This window comes from Suillus bovinus (assembly GCF_016758785.1).
Source record: "Suillus bovinus strain UH-Sbo-P2 chromosome Unknown EDB93scaffold_34, whole genome shotgun sequence".
Lineage (NCBI taxonomy): Eukaryota > Fungi > Basidiomycota > Agaricomycetes > Boletales > Suillaceae > Suillus > Suillus bovinus.
The window spans coordinates 146707-169104 of NW_024542090.1; the positions used below are offsets into that span (position 1 = coordinate 146707).

Consider the following 22398-nt stretch of genomic DNA (forward strand, 5'->3'; position numbering starts at 1 on the left):
ACTTATTAACAAGGATGTGGCTGAAGACGCGTTCGTGGGAAACACCTTCCTGGTATATTGCTGGACATGTTAGCATCGTCAACTCCCCTCCATTTAGTTTCCTACCTTCTACAGTCGAGCCTTTTAATTCAGAACTGAAACCTCAATTTTATCTTCCCGCATTCGCTGCGGATCAATGAAGATATTTCAGAAATCAAAGAGAGCGGTCTCTCCGGTTAGTAGTCTTGATCTTATTCTCATGCGAAACAATTGGCATCTGACTAGGTCATGGCGTTTTCAGCACCCTCAAGTAGCAGAGCTCGTCACAAAGCTCGTCAACACCCCAAACGATGATCTAGCAGACGTTTTGGCTGATATTGACTCCTGGAAGTGGCCGCGATCTGATCTCAACGCTTGGACTAAGGTCCTCGATAAGTTTGATGTCATCCTAGAGGAAGCCATCCGGGATTACGATGTGGATGAGTTGCAGATAAACGTGTTCACTCCAGCGACGAAGAAAACCATTAGCCATATTCTTAGGTTTGAGAGGCTTCTGTTAGAGAACTCCACCAATCGCAAAACCTTCAACTCCTATGATGTACGTCCTTTTCGTTCAATCATCGACCTCTGTCTAATCATTGTTGTAATGCACTCGATTTCAGAGGCTCAATTCCCTACTGTTAACATCAGATCTCGACGTGCTGACGCTAGCACTAAGCCTTCTCCTTCGCCCCGCACAACAATACTCCGCTCAGCCCGCGGTATCAACAGCCCTTAGCATCTCCACACCCCGTTTGCTCTCCCTTTCCAAGCGGTGGCCTCATATCCATGAACATGGCATAAGCTTGCTGGATCTTGTCAGTGCAAACGGTCTATCGCAGGTCGATGTACTACCTGCCGAAGCTCGTGAAGTGAGTTTCGTTTGTTACCGAACTGACCAGAAGGAGAAGGGACATGGGAAGGAAACCGATCATAGTGAATTCATATCATCCAGCCCTCGCAAACTCTCTGTTCCACCATCGACTTCGCACTCATACGCGTCTACTATTCATATTGACGAAGAGACCCTGAAGAACAAGGCAGTCATGGAGATCATGGCGGATGTATTGGAGACGCATCCGCTGAATAACGACGACAAGTTTGAACTCCTTTGTCGCGTTCGATCTGCCAAGGCACTTGTCAGCGGCAACGAAATCATGAGGGAGGAGCTTGTCGTCATACGATTAATTTGTATCGCCATCTATGGCCATACGCACAACGAGACTCAAGCATCATCAACGCTTTTCCTATATGAGCCGGATCTTACTACTCATATCGCTGAACTGCTCCAGTTGGATCGTGGGGTTTCGGTACCTGTACAGACAGCGGCTATCTCAGCACTGGACTCGATCGCTAGGTACCGAGGAAGAATGACCGAGGTGTTGGGCGCTGTCAATGCTGCTGTCAACCATGGAATTATCATGACGCTTCTGCGAAAGACTATCTTGGAGGTTAGCAGTCCGGAGAGCAGAATTCCAGCTATCTTCGTCGAGTCTCTTCTTTCATTTGTGACGTACCTTGCGCAGCATGTCAACGGGGGAAATATGCTTGTTAGTGCAGGCCTAGTTCCCTTGCTGGTTCAGATCATGGAGAATAGGTTGGCTCAGAGACTTCAGATGGTCTCGAAGGCTATGCAATTGGTGGATAACATCCTCTACGCTTTCTCAAATGCGTTCCAAGTGTTTTCAAACTCCCGCGGGGTCGAAGTCTTGGTAGCCAGGATCCAAGTAAGTATAGGATGGATCACCCTTCAACTAATCTTTTCACTCATCAAAATCTGACCAGCACGAGGTCGACTTTGATATCACGATGTATGGCGACGAGCGCTCCAGGGACTTATTTGGTTCGTACGGTGAGTAACTGTTGTAAGTCAAGAGTAGACCAAAGTGCGATGATAGCCGCAGGACAACTTCCGGTTCCAAGGGCTGCCGTGCTCAAACACACTTTGCGCTCCATACATCGGATGATGCAGTCGACCGGTACATCTGAAGGGCTACGCGGCCTCATTGATTCCACTCTGCCACAATCGATCAAGAAGATCATGGAGTATCGTGGCTTGTTTGGTCCCAATCTTCTGCCTCTTGGTGAGTACCTTGTATATCATGTAGATTTGTTTGATTGATTTATGGCGATGAAAGCCATGAACATAATGGCAACATTTATTCATAATGAGCCGACGTCGCTTGCGACGATTCAAGAAGCAGGCTTGCCTCAGGTGTTCTATAAGGTGATCGAAGCAGGTTTGGAACCTGTCATTGAAGTACGTACTATTTTTCTACCATTTACACTAACTTACGCCTTCCTTCAGCTCATTCAAGCCATTCCCAATGCAATTGGGGCGCTCTGCCTCAATCAGGTCGGTCAGGATCAGCTTACAACTCGCCCAAGTGTCATACCTGGCATTATATCGATCTTCACTTCCGAGAGCCATATCAAGGTCCTACGTGAAAAGGAAAACGCCGTACTCATGGGCACCGCCATTGACGAGTTGATCCGCCACCATCCAGCGCTCAAAACTCCTATTTTTGATGCTGTCAAGTCTGCTCTGAGTAAAATCGAGGATCTTGGGAATACTTTTGTGATTCCTGAGGATAAGAAAGAGTGGTATGGTCTCATGCTTGCTTCGCAAACCACGAACAAGGTCGAAAAGAGCGATATCATCCTGATGGATGTTGTAGAAAGTGACATTCGTTCTGACGCTCAAGGAGACACGTCTGATGACGACTTACTGAGGAGTCATGACAACAACGTAGTTCTTTATATTGATGTCTTATGTCGAGTGAGTTGTACAAACTTCTTTTCGAAACTAGCATTCACCGTACTTTGTGCTCGGCAGTTTCTTGAGGGTCTGTTCCAACATACGCAGCATTGCAGAGATTTCATCAAGAATGTTGAGGGCCTCGAGCGTATTGGCAGGCTCACTGCCTTGCCATGCCTTCCATATGATTATGCGAATAGTGTTGTTTCAGACTCTCTAGTACAGGTTATTCGGACGATGGCGGATGTAGAGCCCAATGAGTCACTTCGTCATCTTTCAAAACTTGTGGAGAATTCCCTCTCCGACTCCCAAAGTTTCTGGGCGACTCCTCAGATCCACTCCAAGTTGGCGCCTTTCGTCGATCTTTCAGGTAATCTTCCCCCCATGATGTGACAGCGAGGCTTGCTCAAACATGTTTTAAAGAGGAACAAGAAGGTGCAGCAAATCAACAATTCCGAAGCCTGGTGACCCTTCACATCCGCATTACTGTCTTGGCTGACGTTTTCTCCACTGCTGGTTATGCGCACGGAAGGTCTGCAATAGGACTTCTTCAGATTCTCATGAGCGATCCGCCGAAAGTTGTCAAAGAACTAGGTGCTCTCCACCGTGCATCGGTGTGGGAAAACATCGTGTTCAAGGCAGACATGGTGGCCAAGGGGATGGAAGTGGGTCCGAGCAGTCAGGGATCTCCCCTGGGGAGATCGCCTAGCCATGGTTCGATACCTCTCCCTGAGCCCAATATTGGCGTCATTGCCAATGGTGTTCAGCCGGGATCGGTGTTACCCGCGCAGTCATTGTCACCTGCATCATCGAAGATAGACACGCCGCGAGAGAAGAATGCCAAGGCTCTCAAGCATCTAACGCATGGCCTTCCAAGTGCTTTGGCCCCCTTTTTCCAAGGTTCGTTTTACGGTGCTACCTAAATTTCAAGGCAAATAACTGGATATATTCCCTTAGCCATCGTAAAGTTGTTCTATGCGAGGCGAAATCCTGATGCAACTCAGAAAAAGCAGATTCTATCTGCTTCAGCCACTATTGCAGAGATCATGGTTGAGCATCTAATGTACGAGGTCGAAGGTATTAATGCGCCCTCAAAAATCGATTGTCTGCTCACTGTAACCTTCGTAGGCGATCGAGTCTGTTGTCTAGACTATCACAGCGTCATGATGGGACTTGTGACGATCTTAGTTGTGGATGGTATGTGCTCCTTACTTCTCTTCCTGTACTCGAACTGATGTACTACAGAGCGGACGATGAATACTACTCTCCATACCGTGTTGCTCCTTGCTTTTCAGCGTGCAAAAGGCTTGGAAGCCATCTTCAGAATCTGCAGATGCTTTGCTGACTTGGTCGATGGCGTAACGGCAGTGAGACCTGAAGATCGAACGGAGACTATGCAGCAGGAACTTGCTCATGCGCAGGGAGGGCTAAAGGTTGCATTGAATCTATTGCATCCATTACTCTCTTCAAAGCCGCTCATTGAGTCCGGCCAAACATCACTGGTCACAACTCGGGAAAAAAAAGATACGGAATTCGGTTACTTCGAGCCTCATCACTTCCTTGTCGGGCTTCGCCTCGAGAGCATACCCCTGCTGCGTAGTATCTGGGAAGCTTGTTGGCTTCGTTCATCCCCTTTGACATTGGTCAGATCGGTCGTTCAGATCATGCTCGAGGTAACGGCAGGTGAGAATGAAGAGCTCAAGGGGGATCCTTCCCAGGAAGGTCTCAATAGCGGAACTGGCCCTCCTTCTGGCAGCGGCTTTCATATTAGAGCCGCTGGGCCAGATGAAAATCGTATCCGTCAACTCGTTGATATGGGATTTCCTCGCTCTGCCGCCGAACGTGCTCTTGCCCGCACTCATAATAATGTCAATGCCGCGACCGAGCTACTCCTGAGCCAGCCGTACCCATTTCCCCCTGACCCGCAACCCAACGGATCTGCCGCGGAGCAAGACGAGACAGGTGATGCCCTTGCGGATGGAGGTGACGAGGATCCCTCTGATGAGGAGATGGATGTTGAGGACGCTGCGCCTCCAGCTCCTCCAGCTGAGTCTACCCCGCCTCCCCAATCGACTAGCGAAGAGCAAGGGAAGGGTCTCGACGAATTACGGAAAGATCTTGATGAGGCAAGGGAGAATTTGAAGAAAGAGCTACCTCGAAAGGCCTTGCAACTGGTTGATGAACACCCTTCGTTGATCTTCGAAGTTCATCGGGCATTCGTGCACCCAACTGATGAGCTCCAGGAGCAGTCGATTCGCGCGTTGATTGACGACATACAATCATTTTCACCTACGGCTTATGACGTTCATGAACAACCACTGGCTGCTAGATATCGGTTGCTTGCAGTAGTACTTTCGGAATCTCCCAGGCTCCCGCCTGTCCTTGCACAAAGCTTGATGGACACCCTTTTAGCTCTGCTCCTGTCAAATTCTGCTCGCGAAGTTTCATCTCATCCAAAGTGGCTGGCTTCCCACCTCCTTGTGACGGAGGCTTTGTTCACCATAGGCGAGCAGCCCGTTACTGCTGATGTGCCGAAAGAGAATGAATCCGTGACCACTCCTAACATTTCTGCTGGCCCAACATATGCTGATGCCCGACCCATTATATTCGATCTCTGCCTCCGGTTACTAGCTGATCCCGACCTCCCTAGGGATGAACTATTGTCCACGCTGCGTCTCCTGGTCTTTCTCACAAGGGACCACCACACAGCATCTGAACTCATCAAGCGTGATGGACTTCTTCATATCTTTTCACATCTCAAAGGATCGGCTGTTCCTGGTGGCCAATCTTATGCGGTGATCATACTTCGCCACATCGCTGAGGGGTTATCTGTGCTTCAACACATCATGAAGCAAGAAATCAAGCGGCTATTCTCTCAGCCACGTACAAGGATAATTGACATCTCAGGATACATGCGCAATTGCAGTTCAATGGCTCTCAGAGATCCGTCTGCATTCATCCAGGTAACTCAGGACCTCTGCCAGCTTCAGCAACCATTCTCCGCTGTCCATCATGTTACTCTCAAGCCTGGAACTCCGCAGCCGAGCGTCAACACTGAAACCGCAGAGCGTAATGACATGCAGATTGACCAACCAGCACCACCAGATGTTCATGGACCTGACACAGAGGCTTTGGAGACAATGGTACATTTTCTCATAAGCGAGTTGATGAAGAACGTGCGCTATTCTTCTGACAATGATGTCACAACGAAGCGCGAAGATGCAACACAGAGCACCTCCGAGAGCATGTGTAATCTAAACGATCAAGACCGCCATTCGTACTGCTGCTTCATTATGCAATGCCTCACAGAATTGCTTTTTTCCTACGATGCCTGCAAACTCGCGTTCTTGTCCTACTCTCCAAAAAAGAAAATGACAACTCCTGCCAAAGATCCCACTGCCAAACATCGCGCAGCTGTCCTCCAGTTCTTCCTTTCTGACCTCGTAACATTTAAAACCATTGCTTCCCAGCCATATTCGAAGGCGAACCAAGCGTTCTCTCTGTGTACTTGTGCAATGTCCGTACTTGTGGCTCTCTGCGTCGACAGCTCTGCAGGGGTAGAATCCAAGGATGTTTCCGCGGACTTGATCTCAGTCCGCAAATTCACCCTAGAGGCCATTAGTCGCGCCATCAAGGAATTCACGTTGCAAGACACTGTAGATGCAAGATACGGGCACCTGCTCGCTTTGGCAGATTTATGCAACCGACTTCTTACTGTACGCTTCAACAACGGCAGTCGCAAATCGCAAGACGAGAGTACAACGCACATTGCGAAGATCATGTTGGAAAAAAATTATGTCTCAATCTTGACCAGCGCACTAGCTGAAGTTGACTTGAACTACCCCAATGTCCGTGGTCTTGTGGCATCGATCCTTAGACCAATGGAAAATCTGTGAGTGTAACCGTACGCGTTACGATCAGGCGCTTATCGTTTAAATAAAGCACACGGATTGCCATCAAGATGAGTCGCGCATCCGAAAAGGCCAAAGACGGTGGCGATGGAAAAGCTTCCCAAAGCGTAGTCTCTGAGGACGATGATGAAGATGAGAACATTAACGTGGATGACGAAGATCGAGAGGAGACTCCCGATCTGTATAGAACTTCTGCTCTAGGCATGTAAGTCCTAACTCTTATTCACCGCCCAACCCCCACTCACTTAGGTTATACCGTCTGTAGGTTTGGAGGCGTGAGTGAGTTCTAATCCATTCTTGATATCTAATAACGGTAATTACAGGAGATGGAAGATATCAATTATGCACAAGAGGATGAAATGGCCGAAGGAGACGAGGACGAAGACGAAGACGTTGAGATGGAGTATGGCGATGAGACTGACAGTGCAGCGACGTCGGATTCTGAGAATGAATTGGAAAATGGTGGGGATGACGACGACGACGACGACGAAGACAGCAACGGAGATGAATGGCATGATGAAGACGAAGAGTACGAGGAAGACTTGATCGAGAATGAGGATGGCGAGGATGACGATGAGCCTGTGGCTGGTGAAGAGGTAGATGAGGAAGAGATCATGTGGCAGGTATGTCTACAATAGTTGAAACGTTTTTGCTTCTCTTACAGATTTCATAGGATATCCGGGGAGGAGATGACGACGATGACGAAGCTGCTGATGAAGAGGAGGAGGAGGAGGAGGAAGAGGAGGAGGAGGAGGACGAACACGGAGGTAATTCATCTTTACTTCTACAAACCTCTTGCTGATCATTGCTAGAACCAGTCGCTGTCATTCATGCAGATCAAGGGGAGGAGGCTGATATATTATCAGATGACGAAGAGCAAGTAATGTCACATCGCTATGATGTTATTACTCACCTGTCGTTTAGTTTCCACGATGAAATGGGTGTCATTGATGTCCAAGGCATCATCCAAGACGGGGGATTCAGATTCACCGGTGCTGTTGACCTCGAGGGGGAAGAACTTGATGACCGGGATCCCTTCATTCGCAGGCGCCGTAACAGTAAGTCGAGGAACTTTTTTTCATACGCAAGCTAAGTCGTGCTTAAAGCGGGCGAGGATGTCCAAGTCTTCGGTCGCCCTCGGCATGTGCCAGCTGCGCCACCAGAAGCTACTGTTCACCCCCTTCTTCTGGATGCCTCTGCAATGACGAACCGTCCTGTTGGCTTAACTCGCGTGGCTCGCCGCTCCCACAGGAGCGCAGCTGGGGGTGTTCAACATGACCTCATACATTCCATTGAAGATATTATCGGGGGCGATACTGGCCATATGTTTCAGACCATCATAGATCGTCATGGTCCGGAAGCCATAAGAGTGGATCTCACTCCTGGTGCCATGGTGGATGGCCGAGGATTCCTTGGCCGAAGGGGTGCTACTCTATTCACTGGTGTCAGAGTCGACGGTGTGCGGGTGGATCGTGTATCTCGACCAAGCGATTCCCGTGGCGATTCCCGCCCGTTTGATCCCTTGTTGACTATACAAAGGTGGACCGAAGAAGCCAAGACGTTGAATGGCAAGCACGTTTCTGAAAGAGCAAATAGGTTGGGCAACCATGTCGTTATAGCGTTGTTACCAGCCGCCATCGAGGCCTCACAACAGAGGGAGCAGCAGAAGCGTCAAGCTCAGATCAAAGTAGAAGAAGCGGAAGCGCACCAATTGGAAGCTGATCGCACTGGGTCTGAGGAAGCTGCAGCCTCTGGCGTGATGGCCTCTAATGCAAGTCCGGAAAATGTTGCCAATGCACAGTCCGAGCCTCTCCCATCTGATCCACCACCTCTCACTACCATTGCATCGAATTCTGATGTAGAGATGGGTGATATACACTCGCCTGCTCCGCATTCTGACGAGCATGTCCCAGCTCGAGCTTCAGCTTCTTCCCTGGAAGAAGGCTCCGCTATTGGAGAAGTGCCAGGACCTTCTCAGCCTCCCTCTGAACGTGTTATTGTGATGATCCATGGTAGCGAGGTGGATATCACCGATATGGGCATTGATCCGACTTTCCTTGAAGCCTTGCCTGACGATATCCGAGAAGAGGTCATTAACCAGCATGTACGGGATCAACGCGCAGCAAGGGTCGAGCGCCCTGCCGACTCTCAGATCAGTCCAGAGTTTCTTGATGCTTTGCCACCGGAAATTAGAGCCGAACTCATACAACAAGAAAGGATGGAGCAGTCCAGACATGCTCCGGTGCCTGCACCAGTACAAGGCCCTCCGGGAGTTGCAGCAGATATTGATCCGGCAAGCTTCATTGCTAGTTTAGATCCACAGCTCCGACAAGTCGTTCTGATGGATTCTGACGATGGTTTGTTGCAAACTCTACCGTCTTACATGATCGCAGAGGCTGGTGTTTACCGCGATGAGGCAAATGGATCTCGAGGCGGTATTGCTGCTCGGGCTCTCAGAACTACTGCTGCTGCTCAACGTCCTCTCCCGCCTCGCAAAGTCCCTCCTCCGCGCGATGCTATTCAGCTCCTCGATAAAGCTGGGGTAGCGACGCTCGTTCGCCTACTTTTCTTCCCTCACGTTCTAAAGAAGAATCTACTTTTCAAGATCTTGGTCAATATCTGCGAAAATAGCAAGACCCGTTCGGAACTATTCAATCTTCTTCTCAGTATTCTTCAAAGTGGCCCAGGGGACCTAGCTGCTGTGGACAAGAGCTTCGCGCAAATGACAACTCGTACTCCAAAATCTGCGGTGCTTCAAACACCTAAGGCTGCTGCCAAGGTGAAAACAGCTGCGGACCTCAGCACACCGGTGGCGATTGGCGGCTTTCAGATCGAAACAGTCCCCGACCTCGTCGTACAGCGTTGCCTAGAGGCCATGACCTACATTGTCAGTTCAAATGAACAGTCGTCGCTATTCTTCTTGACCGAACATGAACTCCCGGCTGGTTTGAGGAAGATGTCCTCTAGGAAAGGTAAAGGCAAGGAGAAACCAGTGCCCCAGACACATTTCCCAATTGTGCTACTCCTTGGCCTTCTTGATCGACAATCACTCCTCAAAACACCCTCGACAATGGATTCCGTTGTGACGCTCTTGTCGACGGTCACCAAACCTCTGACAAGTCTTAAATCCGATAAGAAAGTGCAGTCAGATGACGTTGCACCAGAGACTTCCACTTCTGTGGCACCTGCTGGTGAACCTGCACCAACTACCCTCGAGGATACTGGGGCCCACGAATCAACTGGCGAGTTTTCAATTATGACTCCACATCAAAGTCTGATTTCCATTGACAGCAGTGTCATCTGAACCTCTTAAGCCTGATGTCCCAGCAGAAGTTCAGACAGATGCAAAACCCTCGCTTGCTGTCCCCCCACAAATCCCCCATTCGGTGTTACGTTTGATCGTGAACATTCTTGCGGTCGGAGAATGTTCGTCGCGCACCTTCCAGCAGTCTCTTGCCTTGATACAAAATCTCTCACACATTCCTGACGCGCGCGATATCATCGCGCAGGAGCTTAAAACAAAGGCGCAGGATTGTGGACATGCCATCCTTGCTGACCTGGGCGATCTTGTCAATGCCTTGACGAGTTCACGCGATGATGTCTTGGCATCCTCCGTTGCACCGAAATTCTCCTCACCATCATCAGACCAGACGAAGCTTCTACGAGTTCTCAAAACCATCGACTATATGTATACGCCTCGCATGATTGGTCCCGTGACAGACGAGACTCGGAAAAGTGAAGATGCTGAGAAGGTGCAGACTATCTACGAATCCTTCCATTTCGCACCTCTTTGGAGACGACTGGGGGATTGTCTGTCTACGATTGAAGAGAAGCCAGAGCTGGAGCACATGGCGATTGTACTGCTCCCTCTCATCGAGGCATTGATGGTAGTGTGCAAATACGTCGGATCAAAGTCGGCCGCGACTCGTGCCCTTCGAGTAGCAGCATCCCCTCGCTCTCCAACGACTTCTCGTGAGAGTATGGAAGACCTCTTCGTCTCCTTCACGGATGCGCATCGCAAGGTGCTGAATCTCATGGTCCGCAACAATCCGTCTTTGATGAGCGGCTCATTCTCCTTGCTCGTACATAACCCCCGCGTCCTTGACTTCGACAACAAACGCAATTACTTCACTCAACAACTCCACCGTCGCCCGCACCCACGTGAACACCAGGGCACACTCCAGCTAAACGTACGCCGAGCTAGAGTGTTCGAGGATAGTTTCCAGTACCTTCAGCGCAAGACAGGAGAACAGATTAAACATGGTAAACTTAGTGTGCGCTTCTACGACGAGGAGGGCGTGGATGCTGGCGGCGTCACTCGAGAATGGTTTCAGATCCTGGCACGTCAGATGTTCGATCCAAATAACGCTCTCTTTCAACCTTGCGCGGCCGACCGTCTTACTTACCAACCAAACAAGAACTCATGGGTCAATCCCGAGCATTTGTCTTTCTTCAAATTTGTAGGACGCATCATTGGGAAGGCGATTTATGATGGCCGTCTCCTAGACGCCTACTTTGCGAAGAGCATATACAGACAGCTCTTAGGAAAACCTGTGGACTACCGGGATGTCGAGTGGGTTGATCCCGCGTACTATAACTCGTTGTGCTGGATTTTGGATAATGATCCAACGCCCCTGGACCTGACATTCAGTGTAGAAGCGGATGAGGTTTGACAAATTTTATTGCATTCTACTCGTGGCTAAATCTCCCGACAGTTTGGTGTGAATCGTATCTTTGCTTTAAAGGAGGGCGGCGAGTCGATACCCGTAACGCAAGAGAACAAGCGAGAGTTTGTGCAGCTCTCCGCAAATTTCCGGCTATATTCGTCAATCAGCAAACAAATTGAGAATCTTGTGGCGGGCTTCCAGGAGATCATTCCAAATGAACTTATCACAATCGTAAGTGTGTTTCATGACTGCAACATACATCCTTACGCATCCTCTCAGTTCAATGAGCAAGAGCTTGAGCTACTCATCTCCGGCACTCCTGATATTGATGTGGACGAATGGCGTGCAGCTACTGAGTACAGTGGCTACACAAGCTCTGATCCTGTGATAGTTTGGTGGTGGAGAGCTCTGAAATCCTTCAATCGAGAGGAGCGAGCCAAAGTTCTCAGTTTCGCTACTGGTACTTCGCGGGTACCGCTTGGTGGATTCGTGGATCTGCAAGGTGTTCAGGGCGTTCAGAGATTCTCCATTCATCGCGCATATGGAGACCCAGATCGGTTGCCACAGGCCCACACTTGTAATTGGACCCCGTACACGATTATATTCCATTTTCTAACTTTGTTCTTCCAGGCTTCAATCAGATCGACTTGCCACAATATTCATCGTACGAGATGTTGCGACAACAATTACTTCTCGCCATCAACGAGGGCGGGGAAGGATTCGGATTTGCATGATGCAGAGTATCTCGATGGAAAATAGACTATTTGATATTGATCACCGACATGTAGAAACACGCATTGTATATATAAGCAATCGCATATCCCTCAACACTTTTGTTCTGTTGGCTCTTTACCCAAACATTATCATCATCATCGTTGTAGGTCTAATTCCGTTCCGGACTATCATCGACCTAAATTGCTGTGGGGCAGCACTGGGGTTCGCTCTGCGGGCCAGGATGTACTTGTAAAACTCTAATCTTGGACTATCATGTAATATATTGTTCGGCCATAGTCTTAGCACACGCGGAAGTTCGTGTGAGTGACGGTAGTTCGTGGCTCAACGTTCAACACACACCTGCACCCTGATCGAAAAACAGGTTGTCCGGAAGCCGATTCATGGTCTTCACGGTGATAATCGTGCGATTATACTAGGGAAATCTGACACGTTGTTCAATCAGGTGCTTGGGCTCTGATATAAATGAAGATATGCCTATGATCGGGCGAATGTCTATGGAGAGACGTGTCCCGCAAATTTCAACAGTAAGTCGTCATCTTCGATCGGACGCATGACACAACGAGACCACCTATCTGCAAGGCATACCGCCAAGACATGTTTGCACTACCAGCGGCGTCATTTACCTATCACCGTTGAGATGTAAATTCGTACCATAAGATGGTTCTCGGATATTAACACTGCGTATGCGAATGATGGGCAGGTGCAATAACTGGACACAGCAGTAGATACAACATCGAGGTGCGGAAAGACGGTGTATGTTGAAGTGGTGCCCAGAACTTCGTAGTGGTACCGGCCCCAAGAGGTCTTGTACTTTATGACTGAATGCCCATCATTCAGCTGCAAAATTTGTAGCATATGGAGGTATTACTCACCACCTTCGCGATCAATAATGTCCAAAGCAGCTACGATCATTGTGTCTGGGAGAAGAGCGCGAAGCATTTCAATGCCTTCTTCGACTACATGCGGGGTTTGTGAGCGTCCTGTTGTGAGATCTAATAGGACATACAGCTCTCTTCGTCCGAGTCGAACGCCTGAATGCTTGCTTGTAGGACATGCCTAAGGTGTAGTGAACCTTGAAGTGATTCAACGGGCATCATTGACTGGAGTAATCCATATATGCACTGGCAGTCACCAGTGGCAGTGACTCGGATTACTTAGTATGAATTTATGTAAATGCCGTGGTTGTTTGAGTTCTGACAAGTATAAAGTAATACCGACGGCCCTTTACCAGGTCCTATCGCTTTAATTTGTTGTAGACCACTCGTCCAAGTTCTCGTATTAAAAATGGTGCTCGAACGCTTTCCCTACGACGTCCTTCGTCACATTTTCTCTTTTCTACAGCAGTGCCACTTGGACACTTTATCGGCTCTTGCACGTACTAGTCACTCAATCCACGAACCTGCTGTTGACCTTCTTTGGGAAAATCAACAAACGCTCTGGCCACTTGTTCTTCTGTTGCCGTCGTCTGTGATCGAAAGAGCTTCACTTGGCAATCAACGGCTTTCGTCATGGGTCACAGTAAGTATATCATCATGTCCGTGTCCTGAAAGGTTGATTAGATATGATATTAGTTTCTTGCTCGCGCTCCACGTTGCCCGACGTGGGATAGGGTGCTTTATTACGGCTCTCGCATCCGGCGGGTCTGCTTCAGCGTGTTCTTTCGCATGACATACTATAAGCTGCTGGCAGAGTGTCCCTCGCCTCTTCTTCCAAATCTCGCTCACCTTGAATTTCATGCATACCATGAAATTAAATCGGATCTACTATCGTGCCTTCAACTGCTAGTCGAAGGGTCTCAAGGCCTGCAATCCTTGACAGTAAAATATTGTCCCAGGGGAATTCCGGCATCAGTTTTGAATGTTGCACTAGCTTGTCTCACGGCAAAGTGCTCTATGCTGGAGCAAGTTCACATCTCGTTCGTGCTCTGTTGCCATTTTACCAGTGGACTGTACGCGCCTGTATTCTCTAATGGGCAGAACTATACATTCCTCAAGGCTGTGGATATGCTGTCGGAACATAAACCTTGGATTACTCAGCATCCAAGGTTGACGGTATCTGCAGAAATTGTCAGAGAGCTTGGGAGGATGCCTTGCCTTGAAGAGGCAGGTTTTAGTTTGGTTTTGGGTCCTGACGAGCCATTCGAGATAATTTCGCGGGGTTTTGTTTCGGATAACCCGTATGCTAGGAGATTCGGCACCCTCAAGAAACTCAGGCTGCGTACGGCAACTGTGAAACATACCACAGCGATATTGAAAATTATTGGCTCCCATTTGATGGAGGACCTTATGCTGTGGGTGGATGGACCCGTGTCAGTACCTGCCTTCTACTCGATCGCGGAGTTATTGTCTTCCAACCGGACCGACGAAGATCGGCTGAAGTTCATCAATATCAAAAACTTCAAGTTCATAGCAGAGAGATTTTTTTCAGATCCATTCAAGCCCGTACCACTCAGCCATGGGGCTCCAGCTTCTATGATATCTCCCTTATTCACACTCCATGCTTTGCATAACTTCAAGATCGATGTCATGGATACGGTTGCTGCAGGTCATGCCATTGGCGGACTGATGCCGGCGCTTTGCAGAGATGACCTGGAGACTATTCCTCAAGCATGGAAGGATATCGAGGAACTAGAGTTGCATTGGCTAAGAAGTGGCACAGAGACAGACACGCGTATTGACGACGATGGCGAAACATGGGAATCAGAAGGACCTACTCTGGCCGAAGTCGCGCTTCTGGCCAGCCGGTGTGAGAAGCTTTCTTCACTAGGAATATGGTTTAACGCCCAGGACTGGTTTGATGATGACCCGAAAATGGATTCCAATGGAGAAGTAGTAGAGGCAGAAGATCTGATAACGTCGTACGAAAATCAAGAAAGACGCGTCAACACCCAGGTATCGTCTCGCGCTGCTGCCACCAGCAGACATTTGGATCACTCGAACGAAGGACCGTCATCTAGTACGCTTCGTCAACTCTGGGTTGGATTGTCCCTAGTTTCAGTCGCGGCAAGTTGGCGCGTGTCCAGTTTTGCCCACAACCGATTCCCTCATGTTGCTGGATTTGGATGGGATTATGCACGAGCACTTTCCACTCTGGGTGGTTGGGAGACGCAAAAGTGGAAACTCGTGAATGATACTTTCTTTGCGATGTATCCCCGTCAGAGATTTATATAACTTGGTTATAGAACCATATGTGATGCGCATTGCGGTCTAATCATCCCAGCATATGAAGCATCGTCAGAACCCTTTGTACCTTGATACAGCCTGTAGTACATGCCTTATGTTTTGTTATGTTTTCTGTTTGGATCGAAAGCTCTTGCCAAACAACACATGAGTCAAAGATAAACTTGAACCTGTTTTGAAAATGACACCTTCCAGACAGATCATCAAATAATGGAGTACCTCTTCGTTTTCGCTCAATCACACGAAGAATTCCGTGTGCCAGAGCTCCTCTCGATATCTGAGCTTCATGGCTTTACGATAGGCTTTGATCGCTACGCCAATACCCTCGACAAGGCCATCAAACAACCATTCATGATCCTGATGCTACACAAGGAAGAGCATGCACATATTTTGGCTCAGAGATGCATCCTGATAAAGTGTGTATTTACAATATTTACAAACTGTCTGCTCAAAAAATGTCTAATTAGGTCGATTCATGAGTTCTACGCCGAGGGCGCATCTTACGAGGTGCTGCATGAACAAAACAGCCGAGCTCGCCCGCGATGGGAGCGATACATCCCAGACACATCGTTCAAATTTTCGGTTTTAGGATACAATTTCACCGTCAGCCAACGTCGCCAGCGTCAGATCATCGAAAGCTTTGCATACATGGACTTCTTGGGTAAGATTGAGATGAAGAATCCAGAAGTTATTCTCACAGTTTTTGAGGAATGTATGTTCTCCATATCTATGTAGCACGATTTAAACTCAAATTCGTGCATAATTACCAGACGAGAGTGGCCGAGCACCTGATGGTGGACTGCACAAGGATGGGGAATTCACCCAAGTTTACTTCGGCAGGTTGGTGCGTTTCGCACACCTTCTACCTGTTCATTAGCTGAATCGTCACTCATCTTTAGATCGTAGATGGAACTGCACGCTCACTGATGGGAACCTTTGACGTTAAGAAACGCCAGTACTTCGGAAACACTAGCATGGAGGCAGAGATTTCCCTGTTGATGGCAAATCAGACTCTAGTGTGTTTGTCCTGCGCCTGCTTGTGGTCGAGCTTACACGGCTGCTAGGCATCTCCTGGAAGACTGGTCTATGACCCATTCATTGGCACTGGAAGCATGGCATATGTTGGTCAACTGTACTTCACCCAGCTTAGCCCTGACAATTTCATCAGACTACAGCCTACTTCGGCGCTTTTGTCTACGGTTCGGATATCGACGGGAGACAAATGCGCGGAAAGGGCATGTAATTTACCGTTGCAAGTATCTTTATGTACTAACGCTGTCCCACAGATAAAACTCCAGGCATCATTCGGGCTGCTTCGCAATATGGCGTGGCCTCCCGTATCATGGATCTTTGCACGTTTGACGTTACAAACCACCCGTGGCGTTGTGGCAGCCTCTTTGACGCCATTATAACCGATCCACCGTGTATGCACCTTTACAATCGACGATATTGGTTCCTCTGACAAGGGCGTATTGTAGATGGTGTTCGTGCAGGAGCGAAACGCCTCGGTCGCAAAAAAATCCGTGAAGATCGACTCCAACCTGCCATTCCACGACCGTAAGTTCTTGGCCTCCGATATCCCTTGGGTTCACTAGAATATTTTGATGTAGAAATGAACCTTATATACCCCCAACGAAGCCCTACGAACTTTCTCAACTCGTCACAGATCTTGTTCTCCTTGCGCGGTATCTCCTCCGTCCAGGCGGACGTCTCGTGTTCTTCCTGCCTACGGTAAGCGCCGAGTACGCCCCACCCGATATCAATACGGTATTGTGCGAGGGGATGGAACTTGTAGCGAATAGTTTGCAGGATTTTGGAAGCTGGGGGCGGAGAGTAAGTCATGGGCCTCGTTATATTTATATTTGGGATGCCTGTGATATTGATGCGCTTGGATAGCTGATTACGATAAAAAAAACTACGCATGCCGAGTACCTACCTCCATCTTTTGACTCCGTGATGGAAGTGGAGGAAAGCAGGGACACGCACATTCCTGCGCACAAAGATTTCAGAGAGAAGTATTTCCAGGGTTTCAGAGGGACGACGAGAGATGAGCTTCACTAGTACATCTCCATTTACTGAAGCCAAGCCTTTGAAACCAACTGCCATTAATGCAAGATAGTGGCAATACCAAGCTCTGTCTCGCAACTGAATCAACTTTGATGCAAGGAATCTGGCAAAACCGAGCGACTAATAGTCCTGAAGAAACGCATATCGAAGCTTCTGGAGCTGCATGTCTCGCGGGATACCAACAATATTTGGGGATACTACTCGGTCAGATAAATGAAGAAATGCACTTGTCGTACATCTTAGTTCTCATGATCACAAGTTGCTCACAAGTCCAGATTCTGCCAACAAACAGTTATAAGTTAAATTGTGCCAATTAAATACATATGAATCATCTTCAGTCCCAGAACAGCATGTCGAAATGTTAAACACCCGAGGAGCAAATGTCGAATCTTGTTATGCAACAGTCCCGATCACCTCCAGCCTGGTATCCTCTATTTCCTCAGGCGATGGTATTGCGTTATCTTTATCTTTATCTTTATCTTGTATCCATCCGCTCTCCTTTTCTATCGACTTGATGGACTGATTTGAATAGGCCGTGCCTAACGTACCCATCGGCAACGCCTCCACACAATGATTTGGATGTAGGTGCTGCGCCATGCGTTCGTCCATCTCCCGCCGCACCTGCTTAGCGCGTACGAACACCACGTTTGCGCTCACCACCGCCACTAACACGCCGTGCAGCACGAACGCTGAGTGCATATTATATGGTGGGGATGCGGTCGCTGATGCGCGGAGGGCGCCTTCCGCTACACACAAAGAATGTCAGGAATGCAAATCATTACTGAATTAGGGTGGGTGAGACATACCGAGTATGAATATGATGCCCAATGCATTGCCTCTTGTGGAGGGCACTGTATGAGCAGAGGGGACAATATATGAGGAAATGGGACTTACGTGCACCACAAAATGGCGGCACTGCCGTCTGCATTTCGGGTAACTTCGACTGCCAACTCAAGGCCGACTGGGAGCATGATTAGGGAGCAGATACCGATAATGACCATGATCGCGAAGAGCCCGCCGGTGTTATTCGGTTTGACTGGAAGAAGATCAGCTCACGTGAAAAGATGTATAGGTGATTGGCACGATCGTCAGAAGATGATCGGCAGCGAATCACAATAACCTGCCACGTCATCGGTTCGCTACGGACCAATGTACAACACAGGAAATTGTCTACGAAGTGAATAGAATTGCACTCACCAGCCCAGATCAAACTCAACCACGCTCCTGCAGCAATAGGGACAAGGACTTTTATTGTTATGCCCAGATGGTGGGTCAAAACCCGGTCGAACAGAGGAGCAGTGACGATACCAGTGAAAACTCCACTGAGTAGGAGGGTTGCGCCAAGGAGGCCTGATATCGAATCGCTGTACCCCTCAGGTTCCTGTGGGTGACATGTTTGGTAAGGATGTTTAATGTTGAGAAGGAAGACTTACGAAATATTGCGCGGAGAGGATGCTGAGTGCGTTTGCCCTGTGCAAGTTTCGTATGAGAGTTCATACAATGAGGTAAAACACTCACGCGCCAACGAGTACACCGAAAAGTAACGTGTTGATGACGAAATCCAGCCGTTCGTGAGGAGTCATGTAAGCAGGGTCGCCGGTGCGAACTTTCCCAATCATCGCACGTAGGAGGGAGTTGAGTGATTGTGGGGCCTTAGAGCCTGCATATGCTGTTCGGGAAATTCAGTAACGGGTGCATAGGAAACAACGTGCGACACGCAGTACGTACTAGGTGGGCTTGGTGGTTCATTCTCGATGAGAAAAAGGGCTGGAACTACTACGGTAGATGCGATCGCTAGGACCAGTATCTGTCCCAGAATACTATCAGACACACAACAATAGAAAGTTTCAGGGAACCCACAGATTGCCTTGCAGTGCCGACCAGAGGACTAAGCAATTGACCAATTGCGCCACCTACAGGGTTGGCTGCCGGATCCCAGTTGAAGACCGTAGTTTCAAAGATCAATGAAGGAGGCTCACCGATGGCGATCACCATTGTTGCAGTCGTTCGCCCTTTGAGGTCAAACCACATCTCAGAATACTTTGGACCAAGAACTTGGAAGATAGGTTGGGATATTGCCGAGAAGAACTGCATGTGATGGTGGAACGATTGAGTGGCATAGGATTGAATAAGAAAGGAGTGCGCACCTGTCCGAGGATGAGTAGCGCATAAGCACTACTCAGGGGACAAGGTCGTGATGGTACCTGCATAGCGCACCCAGCCTGATATGAGGAAGGTTATCACGCCGACTTCCGCCTTCAGGAAAGATCTATATTAGTTGAAGTACGATAAGTGGAGAAGACTCACACAGCGGCGAATACCGAAGCGCGTGCAAAAAACGGGAACGAGAAGGGAGACGGGAAGGAAGACACAAGATATAATGTTACCCAGCCAGTTCACCTGGCTGATGGAGATGTCAAATTCCTGAGCGGCTATAGGAGACTATCAAGTAAAGTATGAATGCTGAAGACGAGTACACACTTTCTGTCGATATGGGCCCGAACCATGCCCAGGGCATGCCTGTCACGAGGGCCAGTAGAATCTATATGGCGAAATGAGTATCACAAGGTGTTACAGCACGAGATCTAAACTCACGAAACCAAGGAGGCCAGTAAAGCGACGCCTGTAGAGGCGGTAAACGGGGAGGTCATCGTCCTGCTTCGGCTCTTCGACATGACTGATGCTGTTGGATCGAGTTGATTGTCTGGTATCTGTGATTTTGGGATCGGGGTATGATTCAGGATGTGGCACGCTCGGCGAGACGGAGATTGCGCGATCAGGTTGGAGAGCGGAAATATCCTCTATGGTCATATTTTCACGTGTAGTAAAATCTTAAGGAGGAGGCCAGTTGCTCTTGCTATAAGTATGGGATTAAAGAGCCTGAAACCTGTACTATTGTCGACCCGAACACATTGCCAAGGGCACTATAATTATTATTTAATTGTATTCTATGACGGTACTAGTACGTACTAGTCTGGTCGTGCCTGAAATAGGTACAAACACCAGGAATATCCTTCCGTTGGTTCTGGGATATAGACCCGCAAAATTAAAATGGCCACGGTTCTAGTGTGAGTATCATATGAGCTGCGCACAACAAATTCAAGGACCAAAGTTAACTTACTTTTCTCTGCGTGTTCTGCGGAGGCTCCTGCCTGTGCAACAAATCCAATAGAGGAGCTCAAGGTCGAATGCCGTGCCCAACGCCTAACGACCAGCGCCCAAGTGACCTTGTGACCATGATAAGAACACAGCGTGGTGAACATACCGCGATGCGTATACTTACACAGTCCTTTTTTTCTCATAGATCAAAATCAGCCGGTACCGATGATCTCCAGCTGAAATCAAGCTCGATATAGACCATCAGTTAACAGGTAGCAATCCCTACTAGGTCAGGCAAATAAATAATCATAAAACGTTCCTTTCCCTGCTTTCTTCCCCGTTCTCTTCCCCGCCCTTCGCATAAGCGGTTGCCTCCTCGCAGGGGACCTTGATGGCGACGACCCGCTTCTCGGATGCTCGTTCCACGCACTAAATCGGGTACGCGCATTCCGTACGTATATACCGCCGCTGTCTCGTACGTTAGCTGCACGTGGGGTCCTCTCCAAATCATTAGCTTCCGCGTCTAGGGAGAGCGACTCTACAGACGCTGCGAACCCTTCGTCCAATTCAAAGTCTGATCCACCGATTACAGACCAAGCCGCTGGGGAAGAAGGTGCCTCCGAAATTGCCGAGAGCTCTCCAACATGTGCTTCATGTTCTATGTCGGATGCAAAGTCAGACACGAAATCTGATTCGGTATCAACTTGGGAAACGTCTGTCGCAGGGGGCGTGTCGAGTGTTGAGGCTATGACTTGCGTAACTTGAGGTCGCAGTAGATATGTCAGGCGTTTGCCGTCGACCTCTTTACCTACGTAAAAATGATTCAGTTGACCAAAATATTCGGAGCCCAGTCGATCACTCACTGAAACTCACAACCCCATACCACCGGGCCAGACAATGTACTATATACCTCTCAAATGCACCATCCGCACCATCCTTCCCAACAACCCACACAAGACAGAGCGCCTGTCTGCTTACCTCTAGTACATCATCCCTCCCTCCAACTTTCTCTCCCGGAAAAACAACACCCTGATCCTCTCCCAAGTACGTCCCTCCCACAAGCCAGGCACACAAATGACCCTCAATCGCCTTTACTATATTCCGAACGCCTGGTCTGGCTCTCAATGCTCGTCGGGCTCCCTTCAATGAGAGGGAAAACAATCCAGCAGAGGCAGTTGTTGGGTCTCGAGAACCTGGAACAGTAGAGGGTAGCACAATTGACCGAGGAAGATACGGAGGTAGCGGTATGGGAAAGGTGGAGAGCTTCGAGGGGACCGGGACCGCATGATCACCACGCAAGGGCGGCACAACATGAGGGTTGTCCGTAAATTTAGCTGTGAGCGGAAGGAGAAAAATGATAATGTGTGCCTTGCATGTGAATAGCGGCACTACGCACCATTTTCCCTCCTGCGTATCCAGCGCTTCCCCTCATGTTCGTCCCGACGGACTTTAGAAATCGAGGTCTTGGAGGGTGCAGCGGCAGAGCGCTCGCGGAGGTGGGCATATCGCTCCGTAAGCTTTGGGTTGCGCAAGATTGCAGGAAACGAGAGCGGAACGAGGCTGTCATCTGGCGCCTGAGCCTCGATTTTCCCAGAAGGTTTCTGAGACGAGGCATCGCCTATTTGCTTTGCACCTGGCAGTGCAGGTGGTGGTACGGCCATTGACGAAAGGGATATCTCTGCAGCTGCATGTTCCGAGTTATCTACGATAGGGAATGGTACCGGAGTGCTTGCTTCAGCCATATCGACAGCACTAGATTGTTATCTCGGATTAAGAATTGAGCCTGCGGAATATATACGGTAGAAAATAAATATTCGTTTGAGACTCACTATTTGTAACTTCGAAAACGGTGGTTAGACAACTACAACCGTACCATACTCAGCGATAAGATTGAAGCTAGTCGGTTGCCTGAAAAAGGTAAGCGACCTCCGTCGGCTTATAAATCTGGTCACATGCATCATGTC

General features: G+C 48.9%; 6 protein-coding genes across 6 annotated transcripts; 3 read left to right on the forward strand and 3 right to left on the reverse strand.

The window, feature by feature from the left end:
• The first annotated feature begins 100 nt into the window (after positions 1 to 100).
• On the forward strand, positions 101 to 12396 carry EDB93DRAFT_496231 (uncharacterized protein). The gene is made up of 23 exons (XM_041456560.1): positions 101 to 214; positions 281 to 577; positions 642 to 1745; positions 1804 to 1870; positions 1923 to 2102; positions 2157 to 2278; positions 2327 to 2797; positions 2855 to 3146; positions 3200 to 3676; positions 3734 to 3853; positions 3905 to 3973; positions 4022 to 6668; positions 6719 to 6892; positions 6953 to 6962; positions 7011 to 7310; positions 7361 to 7454; positions 7500 to 7563; positions 7612 to 7745; positions 7794 to 9929; positions 9979 to 11354; positions 11403 to 11585; positions 11634 to 11931; positions 11985 to 12396. Exons 1-23 carry the CDS (start codon positions 176 to 178, stop codon positions 12086 to 12088), a joined length of 10758 nt encoding a protein of 3585 aa, XP_041306899.1. The 5' UTR covers positions 101 to 175; the 3' UTR covers positions 12089 to 12396.
• On the reverse strand, positions 12179 to 13295 carry EDB93DRAFT_1150444 (uncharacterized protein). The gene is made up of 6 exons (XM_041449673.1): positions 13096 to 13295; positions 12962 to 13045; positions 12741 to 12907; positions 12564 to 12692; positions 12429 to 12511; positions 12179 to 12366 (listed from the first exon to the last, which is right to left on the reverse strand). Exons 1-4 carry the CDS (start codon positions 13184 to 13186, stop codon positions 12582 to 12584), a joined length of 453 nt encoding a protein of 150 aa, XP_041306900.1. The 5' UTR covers positions 13187 to 13295; the 3' UTR covers positions 12179 to 12366; positions 12429 to 12511; positions 12564 to 12581.
• Positions 13296 to 15402, forward strand: EDB93DRAFT_1328976 (uncharacterized protein). The gene is made up of 2 exons (XM_041455131.1): positions 13296 to 13607; positions 13661 to 15402. The coding sequence occupies exons 1-2, from the start codon at positions 13374 to 13376 to the stop codon at positions 15257 to 15259; spliced, it is 1833 nt and encodes a 610-aa protein (XP_041306901.1). The 5' UTR covers positions 13296 to 13373; the 3' UTR covers positions 15260 to 15402.
• On the forward strand, positions 15403 to 17610 carry EDB93DRAFT_1150454 (tRNA guanosine-2'-O-methyltransferase). Its single transcript, XM_041449674.1, has 10 exons — positions 15403 to 15684; positions 15736 to 15980; positions 16039 to 16112; positions 16168 to 16284; positions 16333 to 16389; positions 16437 to 16503; positions 16555 to 16692; positions 16747 to 16825; positions 16879 to 17101; positions 17165 to 17610. The coding sequence occupies exons 1-10, from the start codon at positions 15479 to 15481 to the stop codon at positions 17327 to 17329; spliced, it is 1371 nt and encodes a 456-aa protein (XP_041306902.1). The 5' UTR covers positions 15403 to 15478; the 3' UTR covers positions 17330 to 17610.
• EDB93DRAFT_1150456 (major facilitator superfamily domain-containing protein) lies at positions 17611 to 20341 on the reverse strand. Its single transcript, XM_041449675.1, has 13 exons — positions 20306 to 20341; positions 19916 to 20259; positions 19643 to 19777; positions 19483 to 19539; positions 19315 to 19423; positions 19169 to 19260; positions 19026 to 19062; positions 18854 to 19004; positions 18769 to 18805; positions 18533 to 18716; positions 18230 to 18371; positions 18142 to 18173; positions 17611 to 18081 (listed from the first exon to the last, which is right to left on the reverse strand). The coding sequence occupies exons 2-13, from the start codon at positions 20144 to 20146 to the stop codon at positions 17729 to 17731; spliced, it is 1560 nt and encodes a 519-aa protein (XP_041306903.1). The 5' UTR covers positions 20147 to 20259; positions 20306 to 20341; the 3' UTR covers positions 17611 to 17728.
• On the reverse strand, positions 20263 to 22378 carry EDB93DRAFT_1150463 (uncharacterized protein). Its single transcript, XM_041449676.1, has 6 exons — positions 22264 to 22378; positions 21831 to 22198; positions 21298 to 21768; positions 20619 to 21242; positions 20457 to 20562; positions 20263 to 20398 (listed from the first exon to the last, which is right to left on the reverse strand). Exons 2-4 carry the CDS (start codon positions 22174 to 22176, stop codon positions 20725 to 20727), a joined length of 1335 nt encoding a protein of 444 aa, XP_041306904.1. The 5' UTR covers positions 22177 to 22198; positions 22264 to 22378; the 3' UTR covers positions 20263 to 20398; positions 20457 to 20562; positions 20619 to 20724.
• Between the last annotated feature and the right edge of the window lie 20 nt (positions 22379 to 22398).

Excerpts from the sequence above, each read along its gene's own strand:
- EDB93DRAFT_496231 (XM_041456560.1), top strand. The coding sequence starts at position 176 with ATGAAGATATTTCAGAAATCAAAGAGAGCGGTCTCTCCG. Across the intron at positions 7,455-7,499 it reads GGAGGAGGACGAACACGGAG|AACCAGTCGCTGTCATTCAT; the intron begins GTAATTCATCTT and ends GATCATTGCTAG. Across the intron at positions 11,586-11,633 it reads CAAATGAACTTATCACAATC|TTCAATGAGCAAGAGCTTGA; the intron begins GTAAGTGTGTTT and ends GCATCCTCTCAG.
- EDB93DRAFT_1150444 (XM_041449673.1), bottom strand. The coding sequence starts at position 13,186 with ATGATGCCCGTTGAATCACTTCAAGGTTCACTACACCTTAGGCATGTC. Across the intron at positions 12,908-12,961 it reads CATTATTGATCGCGAAGGTG|TCATAAAGTACAAGACCTCT; the intron begins GTGAGTAATACC and ends ATGGGCATTCAG. Across the intron at positions 12,693-12,740 it reads TATCCGAGAACCATCTTATG|TGCAAACATGTCTTGGCGGT; the intron begins GTACGAATTTAC and ends CGCCGCTGGTAG.
- EDB93DRAFT_1328976 (XM_041455131.1), top strand. The coding sequence starts at position 13,374 with ATGGTGCTCGAACGCTTTCCCTACGACGTCCTTCGTCACATTTTCTCT. Across the intron at positions 13,608-13,660 it reads GGCTTTCGTCATGGGTCACA|TTTCTTGCTCGCGCTCCACG; the intron begins GTAAGTATATCA and ends ATATGATATTAG.
- EDB93DRAFT_1150454 (XM_041449674.1), top strand. The coding sequence starts at position 15,479 with ATGGAGTACCTCTTCGTTTTCGCTCAATCACACGAAGAATTCCGTGTG. Across the intron at positions 16,113-16,167 it reads AAGTTTACTTCGGCAGGTTG|ATCGTAGATGGAACTGCACG; the intron begins GTGCGTTTCGCA and ends ACTCATCTTTAG. Across the intron at positions 17,102-17,164 it reads TTGGAAGCTGGGGGCGGAGA|CTGATTACGATAAAAAAAAC; the intron begins GTAAGTCATGGG and ends GCGCTTGGATAG.
- EDB93DRAFT_1150456 (XM_041449675.1), bottom strand. The coding sequence starts at position 20,146 with ATGACCATAGAGGATATTTCCGCTCTCCAACCTGATCGCGCAATCTCC. Across the intron at positions 19,540-19,642 it reads GCTTCGGTATTCGCCGCTGT|GTACCATCACGACCTTGTCC; the intron begins GTGAGTCTTCTC and ends TGCGCTATGCAG. Across the intron at positions 18,174-18,229 it reads GCCGCCATTTTGTGGTGCAC|AGGCAATGCATTGGGCATCA; the intron begins GTAAGTCCCATT and ends GCCCTCCACAAG.
- EDB93DRAFT_1150463 (XM_041449676.1), bottom strand. The coding sequence starts at position 22,176 with ATGGCTGAAGCAAGCACTCCGGTACCATTCCCTATCGTAGATAACTCG. Across the intron at positions 21,769-21,830 it reads GATACGCAGGAGGGAAAATG|CTAAATTTACGGACAACCCT; the intron begins GTGCGTAGTGCC and ends TTCCGCTCACAG. Across the intron at positions 21,243-21,297 it reads GTATGGGGTTGTGAGTTTCA|GTAAAGAGGTCGACGGCAAA; the intron begins GTGAGTGATCGA and ends ATTTTTACGTAG.